Raw genomic sequence first — 25,432 nt, 5'->3', positions numbered from 1 at the left:
TAAAACTGTGTTTAATGAGCCTGCTTACATGTATGTCAACAAGTCAGTGATGATGTGACATTTCTACATTAAAAGTCAATGATGTGACATTTCTACATTAAAACTGTGTTTAATGAGCCTGCTTACATGTATGTCAACAAGTCAGTGATGTGACATTTCTACATTAAAACTGTGTTTAATGAGCCTGCTTACATGTATGTCAACAAGTCAGTGATGTGACATTTCTACATTAAAACTGTGTTTAATGAGCCTGCTTACATGTATGTCAACAAGTCAATGATGTGACATTTCTACATTAAAACTGTGTTTAATGAGCCTGCTTACATGTATGTCAACAAGTCAGTGATGTGACATTTCTACATTAAAACTGTGTTTAATGAGCCTGCTTACATGTATGTCAACAAGTCAATGATGTGACATTTCTGCATTAAAACTGTGTTTAATGAGCCTGCTTACATGTATGTCAACAAGTCAATGATGTGACATTTCTACATTAAAACTGTGTTTAATGAGCCTGCTTACATGTATGTCAACAAGTCAGTGATGTGACATTTCTACATTAAAAGTTAATAAAACTGTATTTAATGAGCCTGCTTACATGTATGTCAACAAGTCAGTGATGTGACATTTCTACATTAAAACTGTGTTTAATGAGCCTGCTTACATGTATGTCAACAAGTCAATGATGTGACATTTCTACATTAAAACTGTGTTTAATGAGCCTGCTTACATGTATGTCAACAAGTCAGTGATGTGACATTTCTACATTAAAACTGTGTTTAATGAGCCTGCTTACATGTATGTCAACAAGTCAATGATGTGACATTTCTACATTAAAACTGTGTTTAATGAGCCTGCTTACATGTATGTCAACAAGTCAGTGATGTGACATTTCTACATTAAAACTGTGTTTAATGAGCCTGCTTACATGTATGTCAACAAGTCAGTGATGTGACATTTCTACATTAAAACTGTGTTTAATGAGCCTGCTTACATGTATGTCAACAAGTCAGTGATGTGACATTTCTACATTAAAACTGTGTTTAATGAGCCTGCTTACATGTATGTCAACAAGTCAATGATGTGACATTTCTGCATTAAAACCTTCCCCTGCTGGGGAAAACACTATGAATCAGGTATCCGGATACGTATCGTATCGTGATTCATATCGTATCGTGAGGTACATGTATCGTGTGATGTACACCCCTAATATATTCATTGATTAATGTATTCAGGTACATACATTCAGATGTTGTTGTTTTTTAAATGTTCTCCTGTGTTTTGCTTTCGCTTCCAGATTCACTTGAAGGACACACAGTCGAATGCTGAAAATGAGATAACGTGCGACAGTAGCCATTGCCATGGGAGTACCATTCACTTTGATCTGACAGAGGAATATCTCAGTTATAACAAGACATACACAATATGGGTAAGGATATGGAATGGAATGGAATGATTGTTTAACGTGCACATTCAGAGCAAGCTGTCGTAGCGCACGCCTGTCCTGGGCACAGGTGCCGGCCTTGGCTGGCTCCTCCATCTAGGACAGGAAGGTAAGGATATGGAAGGCATTGTTCTTTGTAATTCTACATGGGGTGGGATGTAGCTCAGTTGGTTGAGGTGCTTGCATCGCAGGATCGAACCACATCGGTGGATCTATTCAACATATTTTTTTTTCTCATTCCAACCAGCGCATCACAACTGGTCAGAGACTGTCTTAAGTGCTTTCCTGTCTGTGGGAAAGTGCACTTAAAAGATATATCTTGCTGTAAATTAGGAAAAATGGAATGGGTTTCCTCTGATGACTGTGAGTCAGAATTACCAAATGTTTGACAGTGCTATGGGAGTACCATTCACTTTGATCTGATGGAGGAATACCTCAATTGTAATATGAAATACGAAATATGGGTAAGGATGGAAGGTATGTTTTATGTAACGATGGAATCGTTACGTTTTAGGTATAGTTAATGTAAAAATGTATTCATTGATTAATGTATTAAGATATCAACTGAATTATACGGGGGATTAATTTATTAATATATTCATTGATTAATGTATTCAGGTGTCGACTGAATTATGCAGAGTATCAATTTATTAATGTATTCATTGATTAATGTATTCAGGTGTCAGCTGAATTATGCGGGGGATTAATTTATTAATATATTCATTGGTTAATGTATTCAGGTGTCGACTGAATTATGCAGAGTATCAATTTATTAATGTATTCATTGATTAATGTATTCAGGTGTCAGCTGAATTATGCGGGGGATTAATTTATTAATATATTCATTGACAGACCTTGCCTTTTAAGGTGCGCGGGTGCGATCGCGCTCGTACAGCGCACGTAATTTCAATCTGGCGAGTGTGAAAAATAACGCACGTTACACTTAACAAACATGTAAACTAATTTTGATTGCCACTTTTACCGTATGTAGCTGATGTAAAGATCCGTTTAATAATACCAAAAAAGAAATGTTACGAGAACGGTAGCATTCATGCAAGATTTTAATATATGACTGGTACTTATCTTTGCTATACAAATCGGTAAACACAGGTTTAATAGACATCTTCGAAGACGTACCAATCTGATCAAAACTCCTTTGCCTATTTAATTTATTATTAATTAGAAACAGTCCACTTTTGTAAAGTAATAGATCACCTCAATAGGATACCTCATTTATACTGTTCATATAGTTATGACAAAAAGAGAAAAGTGATTGAATTAAATATTGGCTTCTGTAGCCTACACAAATGAAGTCGTTTTTGAAATCGGCAAATTCGGTAAAATTGTCCCGATTAGTTCATAACTGTTAGCCTACAAAGCTTACGCGAGGTCTCGAAAATGGCAATCGTGTAATTTTATACTTTCTTTTTTAAAAAAAGAAATAAATTTCAGACAGAGTAATAAAAAGAAGGAAAAGAAATGATAATAGGTATGTAGAATATGCCTAGAAATGATAATAGGTATGTAGAACATGCCTAGAAATGATAATAGGTATGTAGAATATGCCTAGAAATGATAATAGGTATGTAGAATATGCCTAGAAATGATAATAGGTATGTAGAACATGCCTAGAAATGATAATAGGTATGTAGAATATGCCTAGAAATGATAATAGGTATGTAGAACATGCCTAGGTATGTTTTTTACGTCTATTATTTTTCTTTTTTATCTTTAAAAAAACAATCAAATAAAACTTAATTTAAATATTTGTATTTCAGCCAAAGTTTAATGAATGTGCATGTTATTTAGATATGTATATATGTACACACAATAGTAACAGTAATCAATGATCATTGCCGACTATTTAAGTTTTGTTTTGTTTGTTAGCGCAGTACTCTGTGGCATATTGACCAATCAGAGCTATTCTTGGAATTCTGCACGCACACGCTGGTGTACTTGACAACTTATTAGCATTGATGATGGTGTCTAAAATTATGGGGTTTTTTATTATCTTTATTATGGCATCCCACATTTGGAATAGAATCCTTTGTGATGACAGATTTTGTCAGAGTTTGTATATTTTTTTTATGAACATCATTGGGGCCATTCTAGATCAATGATGTAACGCTGTCAGGGCCGTTCGTAATTTGTAGCGGTAGGTCAAATGACGTGTTACAAAATGTTGAGGGAGGGATACTGGTTGCGTAATTATTGAATTAAAAATGCCACGTGAATGTCAATGTTCCAACCAACACTATCAATTGAACTAATTGTAGGCCTACGGTTCACGAGTTATTTAAAAAAATGTCTTAATAATATGAGTCGGTAGGGCACACCTGAGATGCTTGGGTCGTAGTTTATGAGACCACCTTCTCGGAACCAGTGGGTTTTTCCCATCCCAACTATCCTAATCATATTCGTTGTACTGTACATAATAATGAAATTCAAGACAAGTTGATTCCTATATGTTTAGCTGCACATTCATCAAACCATCTAACACTGAAAAGGTATATATATATAATTGTGTGCATCAAATTATCTGAATAGTACATATTGTAATTAAAAAATCAAATTATCTGCATCAGTGTATACATGTCATAATTATATTTCTATAGTACTACTCCTGAAATGTTTTAATAAATTATAACTCCATTCCTGAAAGGGGAAAGAAGTCAGACTATACTAATGAACCAAACAATATAAAATTAGAAGAAAACATTATTGGTTTATTGGTTAATTTGTGCAACATATGTCTCTGCATTTACATGTACCAGTTACTTCATAAATTAATAATGCTTGGTTTTCACTCGCCTAAGCATTTTGATGAGTGCGATTTTTCACTCGCCTTTGTTTTTCAAAAGCTAAGGACTGCATTGAATGTAGTCAGGTATTGACTGTGAATTGAGTGTCAATTTATTAATATATTTATTGATTAATGTATTCAGATATCAACTGAATTATGAGGGGGATCAATTTATTAGTATATTCATTGATTAATGTATTCAGATATCAACTGAATTATGCAGGGGATCAATTTATTAATATATTCATTGATTAATGTATTCAGGTATTAACTTAATTATCCAGGGTATCAACTTATTAATATATTCATTGATTAATGTATTCATGTATCAATTGAATTATGCGGGGGATCAACTTATTAATATATTCATTGATTAATGTATTCGGGTATCGGCTGTGAATTATGTGGGGGATTAATTTATTAATATATTCATTGATTAATGTATTCAGGTATCGACTGAATTATGTGGGGGATTAATTTATTAATATATTCATTGATTAATGTATTCAGGTATTGACTTAATTATGCGGGGTATCAATTTATTAATATATTCATTGATTAATGTATTCAGGTATTGCGGTGAACGATGCGGGTTATCAGTTTATTAATATATTCATTGATTAATGTATTCAGGTATCGGCTGTGAATGATGCGGGGGAGGGGGACAGAACAGCTCATAAAACTGTGACCTTCTCGGACAACACATCTCAGGAAATGGTGGGAAATATTGATGTGAAAAATGACGTGTCATCCATATTGTTGTCATGGAAACCTGTGACCGGCGCCACCAGTTACAGTGTCAATATGCAGTACCAGTCGATGAGAGAAAAACAGTTCAGCACCACCAAACCGAGCATCAACAGTAAGTTGTCTTTAGTCTCTGTCTGTCCGTCTGTCCATCCATCTGTTTGTCTGTCCGTCTGTCCATCCGTCTGTCTGTCTGTCTGTCTGTCTGTCTGTCTGTCTGTCTGTCTGTCTGTCTGTCCGTCCGTCCGTCCGTCCGTCCGTCCGTCCGTCCGTCCGTCCGTCCGTCCGTCCGTCCGTCCGTCCGTCCGTCCGTCCGTCTGTCTGTCTGTCTGTCCATCTGTCTGTCTGTTCCACATCGTTTCGCAGTGCCTCAAGATACTGAGTTAGCAGCTAGTACTATCAAAACTCTTGTTAGTCCCCTGTTGATCTAACTGGAGGATACTATGCATTTTGTCTCTGTCCTTCTGTCTGTCTGTCTGTCTGTCGGTTTGTTCCACAGTTTTCCAGACCTTTTTTTTTCGCAGTGCCTCAAGATATTGAGTTAGCAGCTAGTACTATCAAATACTATGCATTTTGTCTCCATCCTTGTCTGTCTGTCTGTCTGTCTGTCTGTCTGTGTTTGTCTGTCTCTTCCACATAGTTTTCCAGACTTTTTTTTGCAATGCCTCAAGATATTGTGTTGGCAGTACTCTCAAAACTATTGTTAGTCCCCTGCCGGTCTAACTGGAGGGTACTATGTATTTTGTCTCCGTCCTTTCTGTCTGTTTCACATAATTTTACAGACTTTTTTTTTGCAATGCCTCAAGATACTAAGTTAGCAGCTAGTACTATCAAAACTATTGTTAGTCCCCTGCCAGTCTAACTGACTGTCCGTCCGTTTGTCCATCCGTCGGTCCGTCCATCCGTCGGTCCATCCATCCGTTGGTCTGTCCGTCTGTCTGCTTGTCTGTCTGTTCCACATAGTTTTACAGACTCTTTTTTTTCGCAGTGCCTCGAGATATTACACTAGCAGTACTCTCAAAAATATTGTTAGTCCCCTGCCTGTCTAACTGGAGAGTACTATGTATTTTGTCTACGCATTTCTGTCTGTCTGTCTGTCTGTCAGTTTGTTCCACATATAGTTTTCCAGACGTTTCTTTTCGCAATGCCTCAAGATATTGTATTAGCAGTACTCTCAAAACTTTTGTTGGTCCCCTGCCGGTCTAACTGGAGAGTACTATGCATTTTGTCTCTGTCTTTGTCTCTGTCTGTCCGTCTGTCTGCTTGTCTGTCTGTTCCACATAGTTTTACAGACTTTTTTTCACAGTGCCTCGAGAGATTGCGCTAGCAGTGTAGCAGTACTGTCAAAACTATGGGCGGGATGTAGCCCAGTGGTAAAGTGCTCGCTTGATGTGTGGTCGGTTTGGGATCGATCCCCGTCGGTGGGCCCATTGTGGCTATTTCTCGCTCCATCCAGTGCACCATGACTGGTATATCAAAGTGCCTCAACATATTGCGCTAGCAATACTCTCAAAACTCTTGTTAGTTCCCTGTCGGTCTAACTGGAGGGTACTATGCATTTTGTCTCCATCCTTGTCTGTCTATCTGTCTGTCTGTCGGTTTGTTCCACATAGTTTTCCAGACTTTTTTTTTCGCAAAGCCTCAAGATATTGCATTGGCAGTACTCTCAAAACTATTGTCAGATTTACCAAATGTTTGACTTCCAATAACCAATGATTACATGTATTTAATTAATGTGCTCTAGTGGTGTTGTTAAACAAAACAAACTTTAACTTTCAATGCAGGCCTCCATTCTGATACATGTAATTACATTCAGTAGTCGGTCTGAAATAATTACATCCAGTTTACAATCGAAATAATCGTATTTTCTTATGCATGTCGTTACTAAAGGGGCGTTTTCATTATGCGATTAGATGCACCGAATTGTCGCATGCTATCGAATCATACTGTGAAAACTTAAACCTAAATCGGAACAACTTTACTCTTATATGTACAGTCACGCCTGTATTAAGCGGTCACACAAGGGAGTAGATAAAAGTGGCTGCTTAAGACAGGTGGCCGCTGAGTACAGGTTGCCACACATATACATTTGTATTTGTTTCTTGTTTTACCGTCTGTACTGCTAATTGATACACAGTAGAGATGTCGGGACTGAATGCGTACTAGTATTTCTGAAGGTGTGAAGATCGGTTATTTGCTGCATCTTATCGCTGTTGGTAAAATATCCCTTTTATATAATAGTAAAACTTTACTGTGGCCTCTTAATACAGGTATTTTAGCGATTTGGGATCCGATTTAGGTGGCCGCTAGCTGCATAGACAGGTGACCACTTATTACAGGTGCATTTACATTATAAATTGTTTGGGAGGGAAAAAAGTGGCTGCTTAAGGCAGGTGACCGCTGATTACAGGTGGCCGCTAGGACAGGTTTGACTGTATGTTGTTTCGATTTTTGTAGGGACAACAAATTGCATAATGAGAACACCTCTTTATATCCACTTGTATGTTTGTGTTTAATGTTTAATAAGTGGGGTTTTGTTGTTCTTTATTTTCAGTACCCAAACTTTGTCCTGGAAATTATTATAATTTCCGAGTTGTTCCCGTCTTTAAAACTGGACTGGGAAATCCATCGAAGGTTCTCCATACTCGTACAAAAGGTAAGGTGATTAGTAACCATAGCAACTACATGTAGGCAAGTTTTGTACAATAGATGAGATCATTAGTAACCATAGCAACTAGGCAGGTTTTGTACAATAGGTGAGATGATTAGTAACCATAGCAACTAGGCAAGTTTTGACAGTCGCACTAAAGATTACAAGCTCTACATTAATTCTTGTTCATTCATTCATTTCAACTTATTTTTCTTCACTAATATCAAATTATGGTTCAAGCACGCTGTCCTGGGTGCACACCTCAGCTATCTGGGCTGTCTGTCCAGGACAGTGGGTTATTGGCTAGTTGTTAGTGGTTAGCGAGAGAGAACTCAGTGTAGTTGCCTTACACCTTACCCACTGAGTCGTTAAAACTCACAAGGTTTTATCACCTACATGTATGTTGCTAAACTCCGATAATCGGCGGGGCGGGACGTAGTCCAATGGTATAGCGTTCGCTTGATGTGCGGTTGGTCTAGGATCGATCCCCGTTGGCGGACCCATTGGGCTGTTTCTCGTTCCAGACAGTGCTCCACAACTGGTGTAACAAAGGCTGTGGTATGTACTATCCTGTCTGTGGGATGGCGCATATAAAAGATCCCTTGCTGCTAATGAAGTGGCGACAGCAGGTTTCTTCTCTCAATATGTGTGTGATCCTTAACCATATGTCTGACGCCATATAACCATAAATAAAATGTGTTGAGTGCGTCGTTAAATAAAACATTTCCTTCCTTCCTGATAATCTCCATCATTTACAAAAGGCTATGTTGTTTTTTATTCCTAATTTTGGAGTAAAAATCCCCATTCTGAATGTAAAAAATTCCCATATTTTTATTTGTATTAATTTCACATATTTTGGAATAAATTAACATGCACTTATATTTACAATGGTAAATAACAAACATTTAATTTTTCTTCTCCCCTGTTACTTTCTATTACTACTGATCAAATGATCGACAGCTTTCATTTTCGGAAAACCCGTTCATCATACTCATCGCTGCTAGTAAAGAAAACCACAAAGATTTCCGATTGGGAACTATACTGGCCAAAGTGTTCTGATAACGACAGTTGGAACACTTCGGTCGGTAGTTCCAAAAGATGCATTCGATATCGCTCATAGCTACCTGGCTGCCAACATGATGGCATGTAGCGACTTCCAAAATATTATTACAATAGTTGTTAATACACTCTTTAAAAAAAGTAGGGGAACCTGAAATATTAAAACATACGTTTTGACTACAGATATCCTAGTAAAGAATGTTCAGGTCTGTTTATCAACACACCGAAACACATTCCATAGTTTGCACATACATTACGCAGTTGCCCCCGTACACGTCTCGATTTTGACATTTTCCAGGAAGGTCCATTAATCACTGTGGAACATTATTTCTGTCAATCTTTTTCATTCTGTTGATCATACAGTTGTTATTGTTTTGTTTTTAGTCATTTTTATTGTTTGAATTTGTGATTTACTGATAAAAAACAACAACTTTCAAATTTCAATTCTGACCCCAATCATCCTTCAAGATCTTTGGTGGTCATAAAACCTACTGTAATAACTGAACTACCGGTTGTAATGTTTGCCCAATTAATTCACTATTATCATATAACCATTCCCTACAGCTAATATACCTTACAATTTTGGCAATTGTAAATTCTTATTAGAGTTCCGCTACATTTTTTTGAAGAGTATAGATGAAATTAATATCACTTTATGTTGTCTGATTTGACCCACACAGTTATTATAGACGGAAATCTGCGTTTATTGTGGTGAAAGAAAGAAAGAAATGTTTTATTTAACGATGCACTCAACACATTTTATTTATGGTTATATGGCTTCAGACATATGGTTAAGGACCACACAGATTTTGAGGTGAAACCCGCTGTTGCCACTTCATGGGCTACTCTTTCCGATTAGCAGCAAGGGATCTTTTATTTGCACTTCCCACAGGCAGGATAGCACAAACAATGGCCTTTGTTGAACCAGTTATGGATCACTGGTCGGTGCCTACCCATTGAGCCTTGCAGAGCACTCACTCAGGGTTTGGAGTTGGTATCTGGATTAAAAATCCCATGCCACGACTGGGATCCGAACCCAGTACCTACCAGCCTGTTGACCGATGGCCTAACCACGACGCCACTGAGGCCGGTTTATTGTGGTGAAATCATTGTCGTAATCGAAACATGTTTTCGACTGTCTTGTGACTGCGTCTGCTAGAAAAATGTCTCACAACGGTGTTTTACTATTCAAAAAGGATCAGAAAAAGAAACTCGGGTAGGCATTAAAAAAAACACATGTTCAACAGCTTATGTTGAATGAGGTTTTAGCCTTATGAAAAGTGTATGTGGATCACTTAGATCAAGGTTGCGACAAACTTCTCTTGACAGCATCATGAGGATATGGTCAGAACGTAGTCCGGGAATTGATGATCTTGACTGGGATGACCTACATGTACTTAAAGGGACATTCCTGAGTTTGCTGCATTATAAGATGTTTCCGACTAATAAAATATTTCTACAATTAAACTTACATATTAAATATATTTTCTTGTTTAGAATATCAGTGTCTATATATTCAATGTGTTTCTGGTCGTTTTAATATTTGTAAGAAGCTCAAATTGGATTTTGTCTTCATACGTACGAAAAACTCTTTTTTAGGAAATAATTTTAAATTGAATCTTGTACAAATATTACAACGATCAGAAACACGTTTAATATACAGCCACTAATATTTTATGCAGAAAAATATATTTGATATGTAATTACAGTTGTCAAAAAAGTCTTTGCTAGTCGATAACATCTTTAAAATTGCAGCAAACTCAAGAATGTCCCTTTAAAGTCCAAAGCTAATTGTTAACAACTATGATAAATTGCTCTCCTACCTTTAGTTACTGTCAGATTTTACCTACATTTTGTCGAGATAGAAATCTTGAAAAAATGTATCCATTAACATTTGACCGGCCTCGGTGGCGTCGTGGCAGGCCATCGGTCTACAGGCTGGTAGGTACTGGGTTCGTATCCCAGTCGAGGCATGGGATTTTTAATCCAGATACCGACTCCAAACCCTGAGTGAGTGCTCCGCAAGGCTCAATGGGTAGGTGTAAACCACTTGCACCGACCAGTGATCCATAACTGGTTCAACAAAGGCCATGGTTTGTGCTATCCTGCCTGTGGGAAGCGCAAATAAAAGATCCCTTGCTGCCAATCGGAAGAGTAGCCCATGTAGTGGCGACAGCGGGTTTCCTCTCAAAATCTGTGTGGTCCTTAACCATATGTCTGACGCCATATAACCGTAAATAAAATGTGTTGAGTGCGTCGTTAAATAAAACACTTCTTTCTTTCTTTCCATTAACATTTGGAAAAATGGTCATGTCAGGCAAATTTTACTTTAACAATGATAGGCAGAATAACAGAACAAACGACAGAACATTAACAAGGTAATGTTGCTGGTTCTATTGGAACACAAGTACATAGAGGCTATTTCATGTGTTTTTTCAAATATGATTTTTATGTCAACGAGTGATGTGTGGAAACTATATTTTCACGAATTGCAAAGCAGTGAGTGAAAATATGGTTTTCACACATCACTCGTTGGCATAAAAATTGTATTCGGAAAAAAATACCATGAAATGGTCTATTTATTATATACATCTTTATTATATACATCTTTCGCTTTTTGGTAATATCTTTCGCTTATCCTATCGAAAACACGTAATGCCATGATATATTACTTCCTATGGAACTTTTCCAGAAAATTTACTTGACCATAGACTTTTAAAAAATTATCTTTGTTAACATTATTTAATAATACTGCTGTGCAAACATACCTGACAAAGCGATCCTCCAAAAACTCCCACAAAAACAAAACTAATCGAACGCCGTTAAACTCTTTACATTTACACTCAGTGACACTACATGTACATTGTGTCATCATTATTTTGCTTCGTATTCAATTCGTTTTAGATATTTTATCGTAATTACATTTCGTATCCCTTTTTTATAGGTACAGTTGTTTAAATTACATTTTTTTATTTTTCAAATATGATCGGATGCATTGGTAATCATCAGATTTAAATACGAAGAAATGTGACAAAGGGAGATAACTTAATCATGCACTTTTACAAAAAAGTAAATATGGTTTCTATATTTTCACTGTAACTAAAATACAGTGAAAATATGACTTTTCACCGAATATCACTTTTATGTTTTTTATAGATCTATATACTTCATTGCTATGTATGTATTACAAACAGTTACACAGTTTTGATAGTATTTTAAAGTAATTTAATATACATGTATCTGCCAAATAGATACATTAATTTGAATACAAGTACATGCACAGTATTACAATTTTTAAAATTCTAACTTACAGATGTAGTTGAATATGTTTTTTCCAGTGAAAATTAAAATTCCCAATTTTTTGTAAAACGACGCTAAAATTCCCAAAATTAAAGCCATAGGTGTCAAGTCAAATTTCAGAAATAAAACCCTGACTTACACTGGGTGGAAGCCAGTACCAGGATGTGAACCCAGTATCTACCAGCCTTATGTACAATATGGCTTAACTACTACACAGCCGTGGCTGGTATACTATTATCTTTTGACCGTAACTTTTCCTATAGGACAAGTGCTTTTGTATTTACAACTTGTCCAGTGGGTTTTTTTTTTTTTTTAATGTTTTTATTACTTTATTGTTTTTGTTTGGGGTTTTTTTTTTTTTTTTTATTATTATTTTTTTTTTTTTTTTTTTTTTTTTTTTTAAATATATTAATTCTGAATGTTACTTCACAAATTATTTATTTATTCATCAAGTAAGTTTAGGGTAAGGGAGACAACTAATTCACACAGGATGACCTTTTCGAAATGGGTTTGACACCCAATAGCTGATGTATTTGTTTTCGTGCTGGGGTGTCGTTAAACATTCATTTATTCATTCATTCATTCATTCATTCTTGTTTCTCCGAAATATTTCTTTCTGATTTAGGTGTGAAAGTTGGCCCTGTGACTGGTGTGACTGCCACCGAAACGGACAACACAGAGGTTATGGTGACCTTCAACAGCACTGGTACAAAACCATCTGTGAGTTACTTGCTTACATGCAGTTAACGTTTAGACTACTGGATTCATTTTTAACAAAAACCACGTTAAGTGGGTACAAGTTTATACATTTTTACACACATATACATGTATTCACTTAAATGTTTTATGAATACATATTTTAATCTGTAAGTATTATTTTTGTGGGTTTTTTTTTATTTTTATGATATTTTAGATCAGTGCTGATTAAAATGAGGCAAAAAATCAAAAACATCACGTTTACTTACAGGCATTTGTGGCCAGCTGTCCAGCATTTATTTTGAGTTCATTATTCCCAATAACTGGTTTTCTGATGAACTACGATTCATATCCCAATATTTAGTGATTTTCGCTGTTTGTAAAAGGATAAAATTTGTTATCAAATCAGCTGTCACAATCAGCTATCGATTCCTGAAAGTGACTACGACGTGCCGCCATTGTTGTCAAGCTAAAATACTTGCCGAAAACCACTTTTTCAACTAAAAATTACAAGTTATTTTCCAAAGAAAAACACCAACTAAAGATACAGGAAGCTCAATTGACTTCTGTTTTCTGTTATACAAGTCTTTCCCGTGAGTCGTGTGCAAAACAGCGGGAAGTATGAATTGGGGAATGCACTGTATACAGTGTACAGTATGTCGACTGGCGTGATGTTGGGTGAGATATCTCGCCTACAGTAGTCAGAAGGGTGGGAAGTATGAATTGGGGAATGCACTGTATACAGTGTACTGTATGTCGACTGGCGTGATGTCGGGTGAGATATCTCGCCTACAGTAGTCAGAAGGGTGGGAAGTATGAATTGGGGAATGCACTGTATACAGTGTACTGTATGTCGACTGGCGTGATGTCGGGTGAGATTTCTCGCCTACAGTAGTCAGAAGGGTGGGAAGTATGAATTGGGGAATGCACTGTATACAGTGTACTGTATGTCGACTGGCGTGACGTCGAGCGAGATATCTCTCCTGCAGTAGTCAGAAGATCAAAGTGACAGCTAGACCCTAGTTTTCGTAAACTGCTACATATTTTTCACTATTAGAGTCCTTTTTGATAATTTAAGTTACAAGATACGTTTTATTGTTTAGAATATCAATTTGTGTACATGTGAAGTGTTTCTAGTCATCCTGATTTTTTGTAAAACCCACAAACACATTTTTCATAATTCTAAAAACACATGCATTTTTTCAAGGGTTATTGTGCTAAGCTCTAGTATATATATATATTTTTTTAGACTATATTTCCCCATTTAAACATCACAGACTAGTTTTACTGTATTAAAGGTGCGAGACGTAGCCCAGTGGTTAGGAGCTCGCTCATGCGAGGTCGGTGTGGGATCAATACCTGTCAGTGGCCCCATTGGGCTATTTCTCGTTTCAGCCAGTGCACCACGACTGGAATATCAAAGGTTGTGGTATGTACTACCCTGTCTGTGGGATGGTGCATATAAAAGGTCCCTTGCTGCTAATCAAAAAAGAGTAGCCCATGAAGTGGCGACAGCAGATTTCCTATCTCATATGTCTGATGCCATATAACCGTAAATTAAATGTTTTGAGTTCGTTGTTAAATAAAACATTCCTTTCTTTCTTTCGTATTATAACTAGGGTCTGCCCCTTTAAGGGTTTACCGGCCTCGGTGGCGTCGTGGTTACACCATCGGTCTACAGGCTGGTAGGTACTGGGTTCGGATCCCAGTCGAGGCATGGGATTTTTAATCCAGATACCGACTCCAAACCCTGAGTGAGTGCTCTGCAAGGCTCAGTGGGTAGGTGTAAACCACTTGCACCAGTTGCCAGTAATCCATAATTGGTTCAACAAAGGCCATGGTTTGTGCTATCCTGCCTGTGGGAAGCGCAAATAAAAGATCCCTTGCTGCCTGTTGTAAAAGAGTAGCCTATGTGGCAACAGCGGGTTTCCTAAAAAAAACCAGTGTTAGAATGACCATATGTTTGACGTCCAGTAGCCGATGATAAGATAAAAAATCAATGTGCTCTAGTGGCGTCGTTAAATAAAACAAACTTTACTTTAAGGGTTGTCTGGTTATTTCTTTTACATTCATTGGGATATGAAAAAACTAAATTATCTGCAAACTGTAAATAGGGAAGCCATTCAAACATAAGGTTGTGGATGATTTGTTTTGTTCATACCCCGATGAACATAAAAGAAATAACAGAGAATCCATAACACTCTTCCTTTGTTCTACAGGAATACATTGTGTATTACCACAAGCATTAATCTAAACTTCCCGATTAACGTAAAATAAATAATAGACAATCCTAAACACTCTTCCTTTGTTCTACAGGAATACATTGTGTATTACCACAAGCATTAATCTAAACTTCCCGATTAACATAAAATAAATAATAGACAATCCTAAACACTCTTCCTTTGTTCCTTTGTTCTACAGGAATACATTGTGTATTACCACGAGTATTAATCTAAACTTCCCGATGAACGTAAAAGAAATAATAGACAATCCTTAACACTCTTCCTTTGTCAAGCTAAAATACTTGCCGAAAACCACTTTTTCAACTAAAAATTACAAGTTATTTTCCAAAGAAAAACACCAACTAAAGATACAGGAAGCTCAATTGACTTCTGTTTTCTGTTATACAAGTCTTTCCTGTGAGTCGTGTGCAAAACAGCGGGAAGTATGAATTGGGGAATGCACTGTATACAGTGTACAGTATGTCGACTGGCGTGATGTCGGGTGAGATATCTCGCCTACAGTAGTCAGAAGGGTGGGAAGTATGAATTGGGGAATGCACTGTATACAGTGTACTGTATGTCGACTGGCATGACGTCGAGTGAGATATCTTGCCTGCAGTAGTCAGAAGATCAAAGTGACAGCTAGACCCTAGTTTTCGAAAACTGCTACATTGTGGAATACATTGTGTATTACCACGAGTATTAATCTAAACTAATAGACAATCCTAAACACTCTTCCTTTGTTCCTTTGTTCTACAGGAATACATTGTGTATTACCACAAGCATTAATCTAAACTTCCCGATGAACGTAAAAGAAATAATAGACAATCCTAAACACTCTTCCTTTGTTCTACAGGAGTACATTGTGTATTACCACAAGTATTAATCTAAACTTCCCGATTAACATAAAAGAAATAACGGACAATCCTTAACACTCTTCCTTTGTTCTACAGGAATACATTGTGTATTACCATGAGCATTCTGAGCTCCCCGGGGAGCAGGTGATAACCGCGGCGAAGAAGGTGAAGACCAACTCAACGTTTGTCACAATCCGCGGACTGCTGTCGTGTGAGAGATACTTCTTCCGGGTGGCCGCGTATTCCCCGTACTGCCCACTGTCCTATCCCGTTACCCTAGAAACAAGTGAAGGTAAGAACAGTTATAATTTACTCCCCATACTGCCTGCTGTCCGATCCCGTTACCCTGGAAACAAGCGAAGGTAAGAACAGTTTTAATTTACTCCCCATACTGCCCGCTGTCCAGTCCCGTTACCCTGGAAACAAGCAAAGGTAAGAACAGTTTTAATTTACTCCCCATAGTGCCTGTTGCCTGATCCCGTTACCCTGGAAACAAGCAAAGATAAGAACAGTTTCAATTTACTCCCCATAGTGCCTGTTGTCTGATCCCGTTACCCTGGAAACAAGCAAAGGTAAGAACAGTTTCAATTTACTCCCCATACTGCCCGCTGTCCAGTCCCGTTACCCTGGAAACAAGCAAAGGTAAGAACAGTTTTAATTTACTCCCCATAGTGCCCGCTGTCCAGTCCCGTTACCCTGGAAACAAGCAAAGGTAAGAACAGTTTTAATTTACTCCCCATACTGCCCGCTGTCCAGTCCCGTTACCCTGGAAACGAGCAAAGGTAAGAACAGTTTTAATTTACTCCCCATACTGCCCGCTGTCCAGTCCCGTTACCCTGGAAACAAACGAAGGTAAGAACAGTTTTAATTTACTCCCCATAGTGCCCGCTGTCCAGTCCCGTTACCCTGGAAACGAGCAAAGGTAAGAACAGTTTTAATTTACTCCCCATACTGCCCGCTGTCCAGTCCCGTTACCCTGGAAACAAACGAAGGTAAGAACAGTTTTAATTTACTCCCCATAGTGCCCGCTGTCCAGTCCCGTTACCCTGGAAACAAGCAAAGGTAAGAACAGTTTTAATTTACTCCCCATAGTGCCTGTTGTCTGATCCCGTTACCCTGGAAACAAACGAAGGTAAGAACAGTTTTAATTTACTCCCCATAGTGCCTGTTGTCTGATCCCGTTACCCTGGAAACAAACGAAGGTAAGAACAGTTTTAATTTACTCCCCATACTGCCTGTTGTCTGATCCCGTTACCCTGGAAACAAACGAAGGTAAGAACAGTTTTAATTTACTCCCCATACTGCCCGCTGTCCGATCCCGTTACCCTGGAAACAAGCAAAGGTAAGATTTTTTAAATTTTAATTCCCATGGTATCCACTGTCAAAGCCTGTTACCCTGGAAACAAGCGAAGGTACATACAGAGATTCTTATACGAGCTTGTGTGTCGTACAGATTTTACGAAACAAGTGTCGGGGATTCTTGCATTGCCTAAGCAAGTTTAATGTTGAACCATGTGAATAATACTTCCCATAGTGCCCTCTGTCAGATCCCGTTACCTAGGAAACCAGTGACGGTATAAGAACAGTTTTAATTTACTTTCCATTGTGCCCTGCTAGTCCAACCAGAAGGGAGTATAGCTTTCGTCTCCCTCCGTCTGTCCGTCCGTCCGTCCGTCTGTCTATCTGTCTGTTCAGACATTTTTGGCAGAGTTATTTGAAGTTGGGCCCAGTAACCAATCACTGGTCGGTGCAAGTGGTTTACACCTACCCATTGAGCATTGCGGAGCACTCACTCAGGGTTTGGAGTCGGTATCTGGATTAAAAATCCCATGCCTCGACTGGGATCCGAACCCATTACCTATCAGCCTGTAGACCGATGGCATAACCACGATGCCACCGAGGCCGGTTTCTCTGATGACTACTCTGTGAGTGCTTCCTTCTTCCTCTCCGGGGTGGGACATAGCTCAGTGGTACAGCGCTCGCCTGATGTGCGATCGATCTAGGATCGATCCCCGTCAGTGGGCCCATTGAGCTATTTCTCGTTCGAGCCAGTGCTCCATGACTGGTGTAACAAAGGCTGTGGTATGTACTATCATGTCTGTGGGATGGTGCATATAAAAGGTCCCTTGCTGCTGATCGAAAAAAGTAATCCATGAAGTGACGACAGTGGGTTTCTTCTCTCAATATCTGTATGGTTCTTAACCATATGTCCAATGCCATATAATTGTAAATAAAATGTGTGGAGTGCATCGTTAAATAAAACATTTCCTTCCTTCCTCTGTCAATATCTGTGTGGTCCTTAACCATATGTCCAACGCCATATGACCATAAATAAAATGTGTTGAGTGCGTCGTTAAATACAACATTTCCTTCTTTTTTCTTCTCCAGATCCTAAAGCAGCACCGAAACACATCAAGTTCCATCTGCTGGACGACCTAACCTCCGGGACTCTCTCCTGGGACCCTCCTTGCGACCACGAGGCACTGCATGTGGTATGTTATACTGTATAATACTTTATTTTCTCGTGGAATTTATTTTCGCGTGTGAATGAAATTCGTGAAAATATATTCCACGCGAAAATAAACTTTTTATAAAGGCCGACAATTTTTTTTAAAAATGTAGTCTCGTTCAACTATACCATATTAGTTTCCGATGTACGAGGCTAGTAGTAACAAAGCGGTGCTCCCTCCTGTCACGGAACAAACTACAAAACACAAAAAGTTTTATGCTGTTTTCCTTCGCATGTGCTAGCGATCAGTTCATCGGACAGAGTTTACACGTGTTCAACGACGGAAGTAAACATGCATTATCACAGTATATTAAAAATGTGGAAGTGAAAAAATTCGGACTGGGCTATGTTCAGATGTTTCATAATTTTATTTTTATTTTTGGCCTGTTAGCCAATCACAAACCGTTTTGAACTAGTATTTAGACGGCAATAAATATTGTTTCAATCAAACTTAAGTTACTGAGTACTAGTAGCTTGTGCCTTCAAATTTCGTTTCGTTTGTTTTCGGTTTTTGTTTTTATAACAATTATAAGGATTAAGAAAAACTGTACGCGGTAAGCACTTTCTGTAAACAATAAAGTCTTGATTGGTTAAAGCAGGAAAACTATTGTTTTATTTGTATAGCACTCGTGTGTAGCCTACATATAGGATTAGTTCTACAGATTAGCGTAACAACCAGCAAAACTATGTTCCGTTTTTAAAACAAAATTATTGACATCTGTACTTCGTTTTTTTACTGATGGGGGTTGGGAGATTCGCGAAAATAAATGTTCGCGAATTGACCCATTTTCATTAAATCGCGAAAATTTTATCCCGCGAAAATAAAGTATTCTACAGTAGTTGGCCTTTGTTAACACTGGGGGGGGTGGAGGGTGGGGTGACGTAGCCCAAGTGGTGAGACGTAACTTGATTTGCTATCGGTCTCCCGTCATTGGGCCATTTGGGTTATATCTCATTCCAGCCAGTGCACCACGACTGGTGTATCAAAGGCCGTGATATGTGCTATCCTGTCTTTGGGATGGTGAGTATAAAAGATCTCTTGCTGCATTGGGAAAAATGTAGCGGGTTTCCCCTGAAGACTACATGTCATACTAACCTAGGGCCAAATTACGAAACCTGTTTTTCTTAGATGCAGCTAAGCTGTTTCAGTGTTCGAGATTAAACATTTTGGGGCAGTATCCCAGTTGGATACTAACATTTCAAAATCTGGTATCCCACCTGAGAATTTAGTATTATATGGTATCCCGGTGGGGTACTGGGTTCTTGAAGTCTGGTATCCAAAATTAAATTCTGGTATCCCCAGGATATCGGGATACCGTCAATCTCGAACACTGTGTTTAAGCATTGTAAACGAACAGAGTTACAAGCATGTACGACTAACAGACTCCCATCATATGAGGTCATGTGGGACAGAAAAAGTACACCTGAGGTGGTGGAAATTTCGTCCTGGGACGAGGCTTGCAGAGTACCAGGGTCGAAATTTCTATTACTGAGGGTGTACTTTTTCTATCCAACATGACCGCATATGATGGAGTCTTTTAATTTACCATTCATTCGATAAATAAACCATTATTTTACAAATGGCAAAAAAAGTAACTTCTTTATTTGACCGTTTTATCATAAATTTGCCGTGTCTGTTTCATGTGTTAAATATAATTTAATACTACATATTAGCAAGATAGCTTTTATAATGAAGGTTTTAATAACAAAATGTCGATCTAAAACTAACCAACTCGCATTGATATGACATCATATATTACCAACGCCGTAATACTCCCCATGTTAAATTCAATGACGTCATAGCCCATGCAAGACAGATTTATTCCGCATGGGCTGACGTCATGGAATGGGTCTGTCTCGCATGGGCTGACGTCATGGAATGGGTCTGTCTCGCATGGGCTGACGTCATGGAATGGGTCTGTCTCGCATGGGCTGACGTCATGGAATGGGCCTGTCTTGCATGGCTAGGGATAGGAGAAATAAACAGCTTTGTAAATCTGGCCGAATATGTTTAAATCCAATAGCTGATGATTGGTGGGTTTTTGGGTTTTTTTAATTCTTATTTACAGTTACCCTGTTTCCAATTAACTGCCCCAAAGATAATTGATTAAGTAATATGATCTAGTGTTGTCATTAAACAAATAGAGGATAATAAATGAGTTACCAGTTATTATGAAATTTATGTCTCGAGTTAAATAATTTTCATTTGTCACGAGCTTTAGCGAGTGACAAGTGAAAATTATTTCACGAGGGACATAAATTTCATAATAACTGGTATCGAGTTTGTTATTCTATTTATTATCCCAGCTATTTGGGGATTTTTAAAGCCTTTATTTTCGATATAGCCTACATCGCTACACGTCCATGTATATAAAAACCACGTAAACTACTTTACTGTGTTGGGTATTGCTTTAACTTTGTATTTTATTCACGGTTCACAGATAATTTTCAAAACCCAAAGTTCCATATATTCGGTTAAAAAAAGTCTCTAATAAATTGAATTAAACTACCATTTTATTACAAGTTTAACTCTGAAACCAGAAAGACGTAAATGCAAACGCTTTAAACTACATGACATCATTGTGTGTGCTTTGCCAAATCGTGTTGGCGTCATATTTAGTACCGACAAGGTGATTGGTTTGTTGGCATCAAATCATCCAATAGTAGTGTACGTTAAACCAATGCATGATAATTTCTCAGTGAGAAATCACAATTTTTATTTTCCTTGTTACGAGTGCATGTTGCGGTAACAAAACATTTTAACTTTTCTGTTTTGAGGACTACGTGATTAAGACGTTGGAGGTGGGATCACAGAAAGGGCCGTACATGCAGCGAGTTCCGAAAACCAGCGACAAAGGGCGTCAGAGTTACAAACTCACCCATCTGACCCGTGGAGCTTCGTACAGCGTGGCCATCAGAACGTGGATCAAGTTTTCCAGATATTCCTCAAACCTGACCATACCGATACGTGAGTTTTTACAACAACATTATTGTTACTTGAAGGTGCTCTGCCACCACTGGTCAAAGGCTGTGGTATGTACATGCTTTTCTGTCTGTGGGGAAAGTGCATTTAAAAGATCCCCTGCTGCATTGGCAAAAAATGTAGTGGGTTTCCTCTGATGAAAGAAAGAAATGTTTTATTTAACGACGCACTCAACACATTTTATTTACAGTTATATGGCGTTAGACATATGGTTAAGGACCACACAGATTTGGAGAGGAAACCCGCTGTTGCCACATAGGCTACTCTTTTACGACAGGCAGCAAGGGATCTTTTATTTGCGCTTCCCACAGGCAGGATAGCACAAACCATGGCCTTTGTTGAACCAGTTATGGATCACTGGTCGGTGCAAGTGGTTTACACCTACCCATTGAGCCTTGCGGAGCACTCACTCAGGGTTTGGAGTCGGTATCTGAATTAAAAATCCCATACCTCGACTGGGATCCGAACCCAGTACCTACCAGCCTGTAGACCGATGGCCTGCCATGACGCCACCGAGGCCGGTTTCCTCTGATGACTACGTGTATGTGTCAGAATTATCAAACGTTTGACATCCAATAGCCGATGATTGATTAATCAGTGTGCTCTAGTGGTGTTGTTAATAAAACAAACTTTAAGTTTTAACTTGAGTTTATCTGTCAAAGTAGTACAACATGCGGCAACTTTCTGCCAAAATTGTTTATTAACTTTTGTTTTTAGATACATGTATAAATGTATTAGTGTTAGACCTTGATTTTTTTTTTTTTTTTTTTTTTTTTTTTTTCTCTCTCAAAGTTTATTATCCCCAGAAAAGAAATATATTAATGCCAGGGCTAAGGGCCCTGGTATCAGTACCTTACATTAAAGGGACATTCCTGAGTTTACTGCATTGTAAGATGTTTCCGACTAATAAAATATTTCTGAGATTAAACTTACATATTATTATTATTAAATATATTTTCTTGTATATAATATCATTGCCTGTATATTTAATGTGTTTCTGGTCGTCTTAATATTTGTAAGAAGCTCAAACTGGATTTTGTTTTCAAATAATTTTGTACGTACTAAAAAATATATTTTAGGAAATATAATGAAATTTAACCTAGTACAAATATTAGAACAATCAGAAACACGTTTAATATACAGCCAGTAATACATTATGCATAAAAATATATTCGATATGTAATTACAATTGTTAAAAAATCTCTATTAGTCGATAACATCTTAAACATTGCAGCAAACTCAGGAATGTCCCTTTAAAGTTAAAGGATACACAATATGCAAGAATACAAATAATATATTATGACAGTAATATATACATTTATTACCTACGAGGTACAGCATAACGAGGGTCATATTTATCGTACGATTTCCCTCTTATGTCATAACTAAATCGTATGTCCTCCTGGCATTGTCGTTTAATGATTGGCTGTTGTAAGAGTACATTTCTTTCTAGTTGGCTGATACGACATTCCAGCTAATTTTGAATTTGAATGACGTCAGTATTCCAATGACATCACTTTACAGTAACACGAAACTGGGTACATGACGTTCCCATTTTCAGGGTGCTGGGAAAATGCCAATGCAAAATTGCTATTGAATTTTTGTTTGTTTGAACATTATTAATTATTTATACAAAAGTTAATCAGTACAAATGTGCCACCCACTGAAATTATGCAGATATCAGGACACAGGAACATTAAAAAAATAAACAATTGCTCCCGCGTCACAAAAGATAAACACGGGGCACTCAGTAACCTCATTTGCAACGAAAATTAAATCGTGTCGGTAATAAACAGAATATTACATTCGTGTCCATGACAGACAACGTTTACGACACTCGTGTCGTAAACATCGTCTGTCATGGACACTCATATAATATCCTCTATATACGTTACCACAAAAAGGAAAGAAGAGATAATAAAAGGAAGTAAAATACATAGATGTTCATCTTCTTGTGTATGTAATCCATGTGATGTCATTAAACTAAACACACTTTTTTATTTTCCACTATATGTAGTTAGAGCTGGGCGGTATTGAAATCTCACGTTCGCTATTGGTATTTTGGGGGTGATTCACCTCGGTATAAGTATGGTATTCGGTATTGATACAATACCGATACTGAGCTGTATTTTCAGTATACTCTTGACTTAAATGCATGCCCGAGTTAAGTCTCACCCGCTAATTTCATCTACAAAAAATTAAATTCCATACACAAGGCCCTCATCTCTTTCTCTTCTTTTCAGCCATTTTGCATTCATCAGATATATTTACTAAATGGCGGGTAACATTTTTCAGTACCAAAATTTTGGTATTTTGAAATTTACTCGGTGCGGTAAATTGGTATTGACATGATATTGATATTAACCCTTTCAGACTCGTTAACCCATTGTCTTCAAAGTGCCCCAGGAATTGATATATTTGAGAGTTAAACAAAGGATATATTTACAGATGTTTTTTTGATGATAACTTATTTATTATTCATAGTAGAAGACTGGTTCAAGCATATTTGTAAACGTAAATCAATTTTCTATGATAAGGAGCTCATTATTATACACATATAGAGGTATATTGAACAAAATCACTGGTTATAAAAACATAACAAATTTCTATGAAAATGTGTAAATGAATAAACCATTTAGAAAAATGTTCCGACCACGTGCAAATCTCGAAAGTGGTATGTCATCTTGAATTCGTGATAGTATTTCAGCGGCTAGTGGAATTCCATTGGTATTATCACTGTTACATTACGATAAAACATCACTATCGCGGTAATTTTCCGTGAAGGTCGTATTATAGAAAATGGATGTCGCCATTGTAGTTAACAGAACACTTATACCAAATAGGCTGAAAAGTTCCCAACAAATGAGCACATTCTCACGGCAAACCATGTAACACTTCTACAGGATGTTGTTGTTAGCACTGCCTCTATTGCCCATGTCAACCTGTGACAAATTTGGTGGTAAATACAAACTGAAAAACACAATGGGATTTTTTTTTAACAGGATTTCCCGTTCCATAGTCGGAAAGGGTTAAACGGTATATATGGTATACCACCCAGCTCTTTATGTAGTAGTGTTGGTACAAAGTGCCCCTCTGACAGTAAATACAATTTAACGCTACAAATTAACAAGAGAACTTTTATAATGCAGGTTTTTATGACCTCACATCATCATCTCGCAGTAATATGATGTCATATATTACCGATGTCATGTATCCCATGTAACTTGTAAGATAGAAACTTCTTTCATAGGCTAGCTCTGTCCCATATACTTGAGGCTGAGAGAAAAAAAATATCTTACATAGCTTTCTTTCATGGGATACAAAATGTAGCTCTTTCCCATATGTACCTGAGAATGTCTTCAAATATTGGCTGACGTTTTGTGTATAACTTTATCATGTATTGTTACAGATCATGTTTGACTTTCATGGCAATTTACCCATTTTTGATAGAGTTATGGCCCTAAAACATAGGAGATACGAAAAATTGTTCGGTTCCTAAACCGGCCTCGGTGGCATCATGGTTAAGCCATATGTCCATACGGCTGGTAGGTACAGGGTTCACAGCCCGGTATCGGCTTCGCACACCAGAGCGAGTTTTAACAACTCAGTGGGTAGGTGTAAGGCCACTATACACCCTCTTCTCTCTCACTAACAATTAACAACTAACCCACTGTCCAGGACAGACAACCCAGATAGCTGAGGTGTGTACCCCGGACAGCGTGCTTGAACCTTAATTGGATATAAGCACGAGAATAAGTTGAAATGAAAAATGAAATGGGTTCCGTAGCTGCACTCTCAGAATGTGTGTTATTTTTATTATTATTATTATTTTATTTTTTTTGGTCTCTTCTAGCCCCTTACCCCGAGCCACTGAACCTCGATATGTTCCCATATAATGACAAGATGCTGCTGCAGTGGGAACCAAACCCGAAGGACCAGCCGCCTAAAAACTTATTCCACGTAAGTGATTTTTTTTAAAAAAAAAAAAAAAATTTTTTTATTTTTTTAGTATATATTATGTATTGAGTGTGTGTTTGTTTGTTTGTTTTTCTAATACCTGCTCAAAATATTGGACTTGAGTACTCAAAGTGACAAAGAGCGGGACATAGCCCAGTGGTAAAGCGTTCGCTTGATGCGTGGTCGGTCTGGGATCGATCTTCGT

The 25,432-nt window shown here is 37.7% G+C and overlaps 1 protein-coding gene across 1 annotated transcript in view; it reads left to right on the top strand.

Moving 5' to 3' along the window:
- The window catches only part of LOC121386473 (sortilin-related receptor-like), a 91,586-nt gene that overhangs the window by 53,546 nt on the left and 12,608 nt on the right, over positions 1-25,432 (top strand). The window contains exons 19-26 of the mRNA XM_041517388.1: positions 1,298-1,429; positions 4,881-5,109; positions 7,549-7,650; positions 12,629-12,723; positions 15,875-16,070; positions 18,167-18,270; positions 21,066-21,255; positions 25,124-25,230. Coding sequence (XP_041373322.1) covers positions 1,298-1,429; positions 4,881-5,109; positions 7,549-7,650; positions 12,629-12,723; positions 15,875-16,070; positions 18,167-18,270; positions 21,066-21,255; positions 25,124-25,230 — 1,155 coding nt within the window. The remainder of the gene's footprint in view (positions 1-1,297; positions 1,430-4,880; positions 5,110-7,548; positions 7,651-12,628; positions 12,724-15,874; positions 16,071-18,166; positions 18,271-21,065; positions 21,256-25,123; positions 25,231-25,432) is intronic.

Source organism: Gigantopelta aegis, chromosome 12, assembly GCF_016097555.1.
Source record: "Gigantopelta aegis isolate Gae_Host chromosome 12, Gae_host_genome, whole genome shotgun sequence".
Classification (NCBI taxonomy): domain Eukaryota; kingdom Metazoa; phylum Mollusca; class Gastropoda; order Neomphalida; family Peltospiridae; genus Gigantopelta; species Gigantopelta aegis.
Note: the sequence above shows the minus strand (reverse complement) of the source record. Positions and strands in the feature narration are given on the sequence as shown.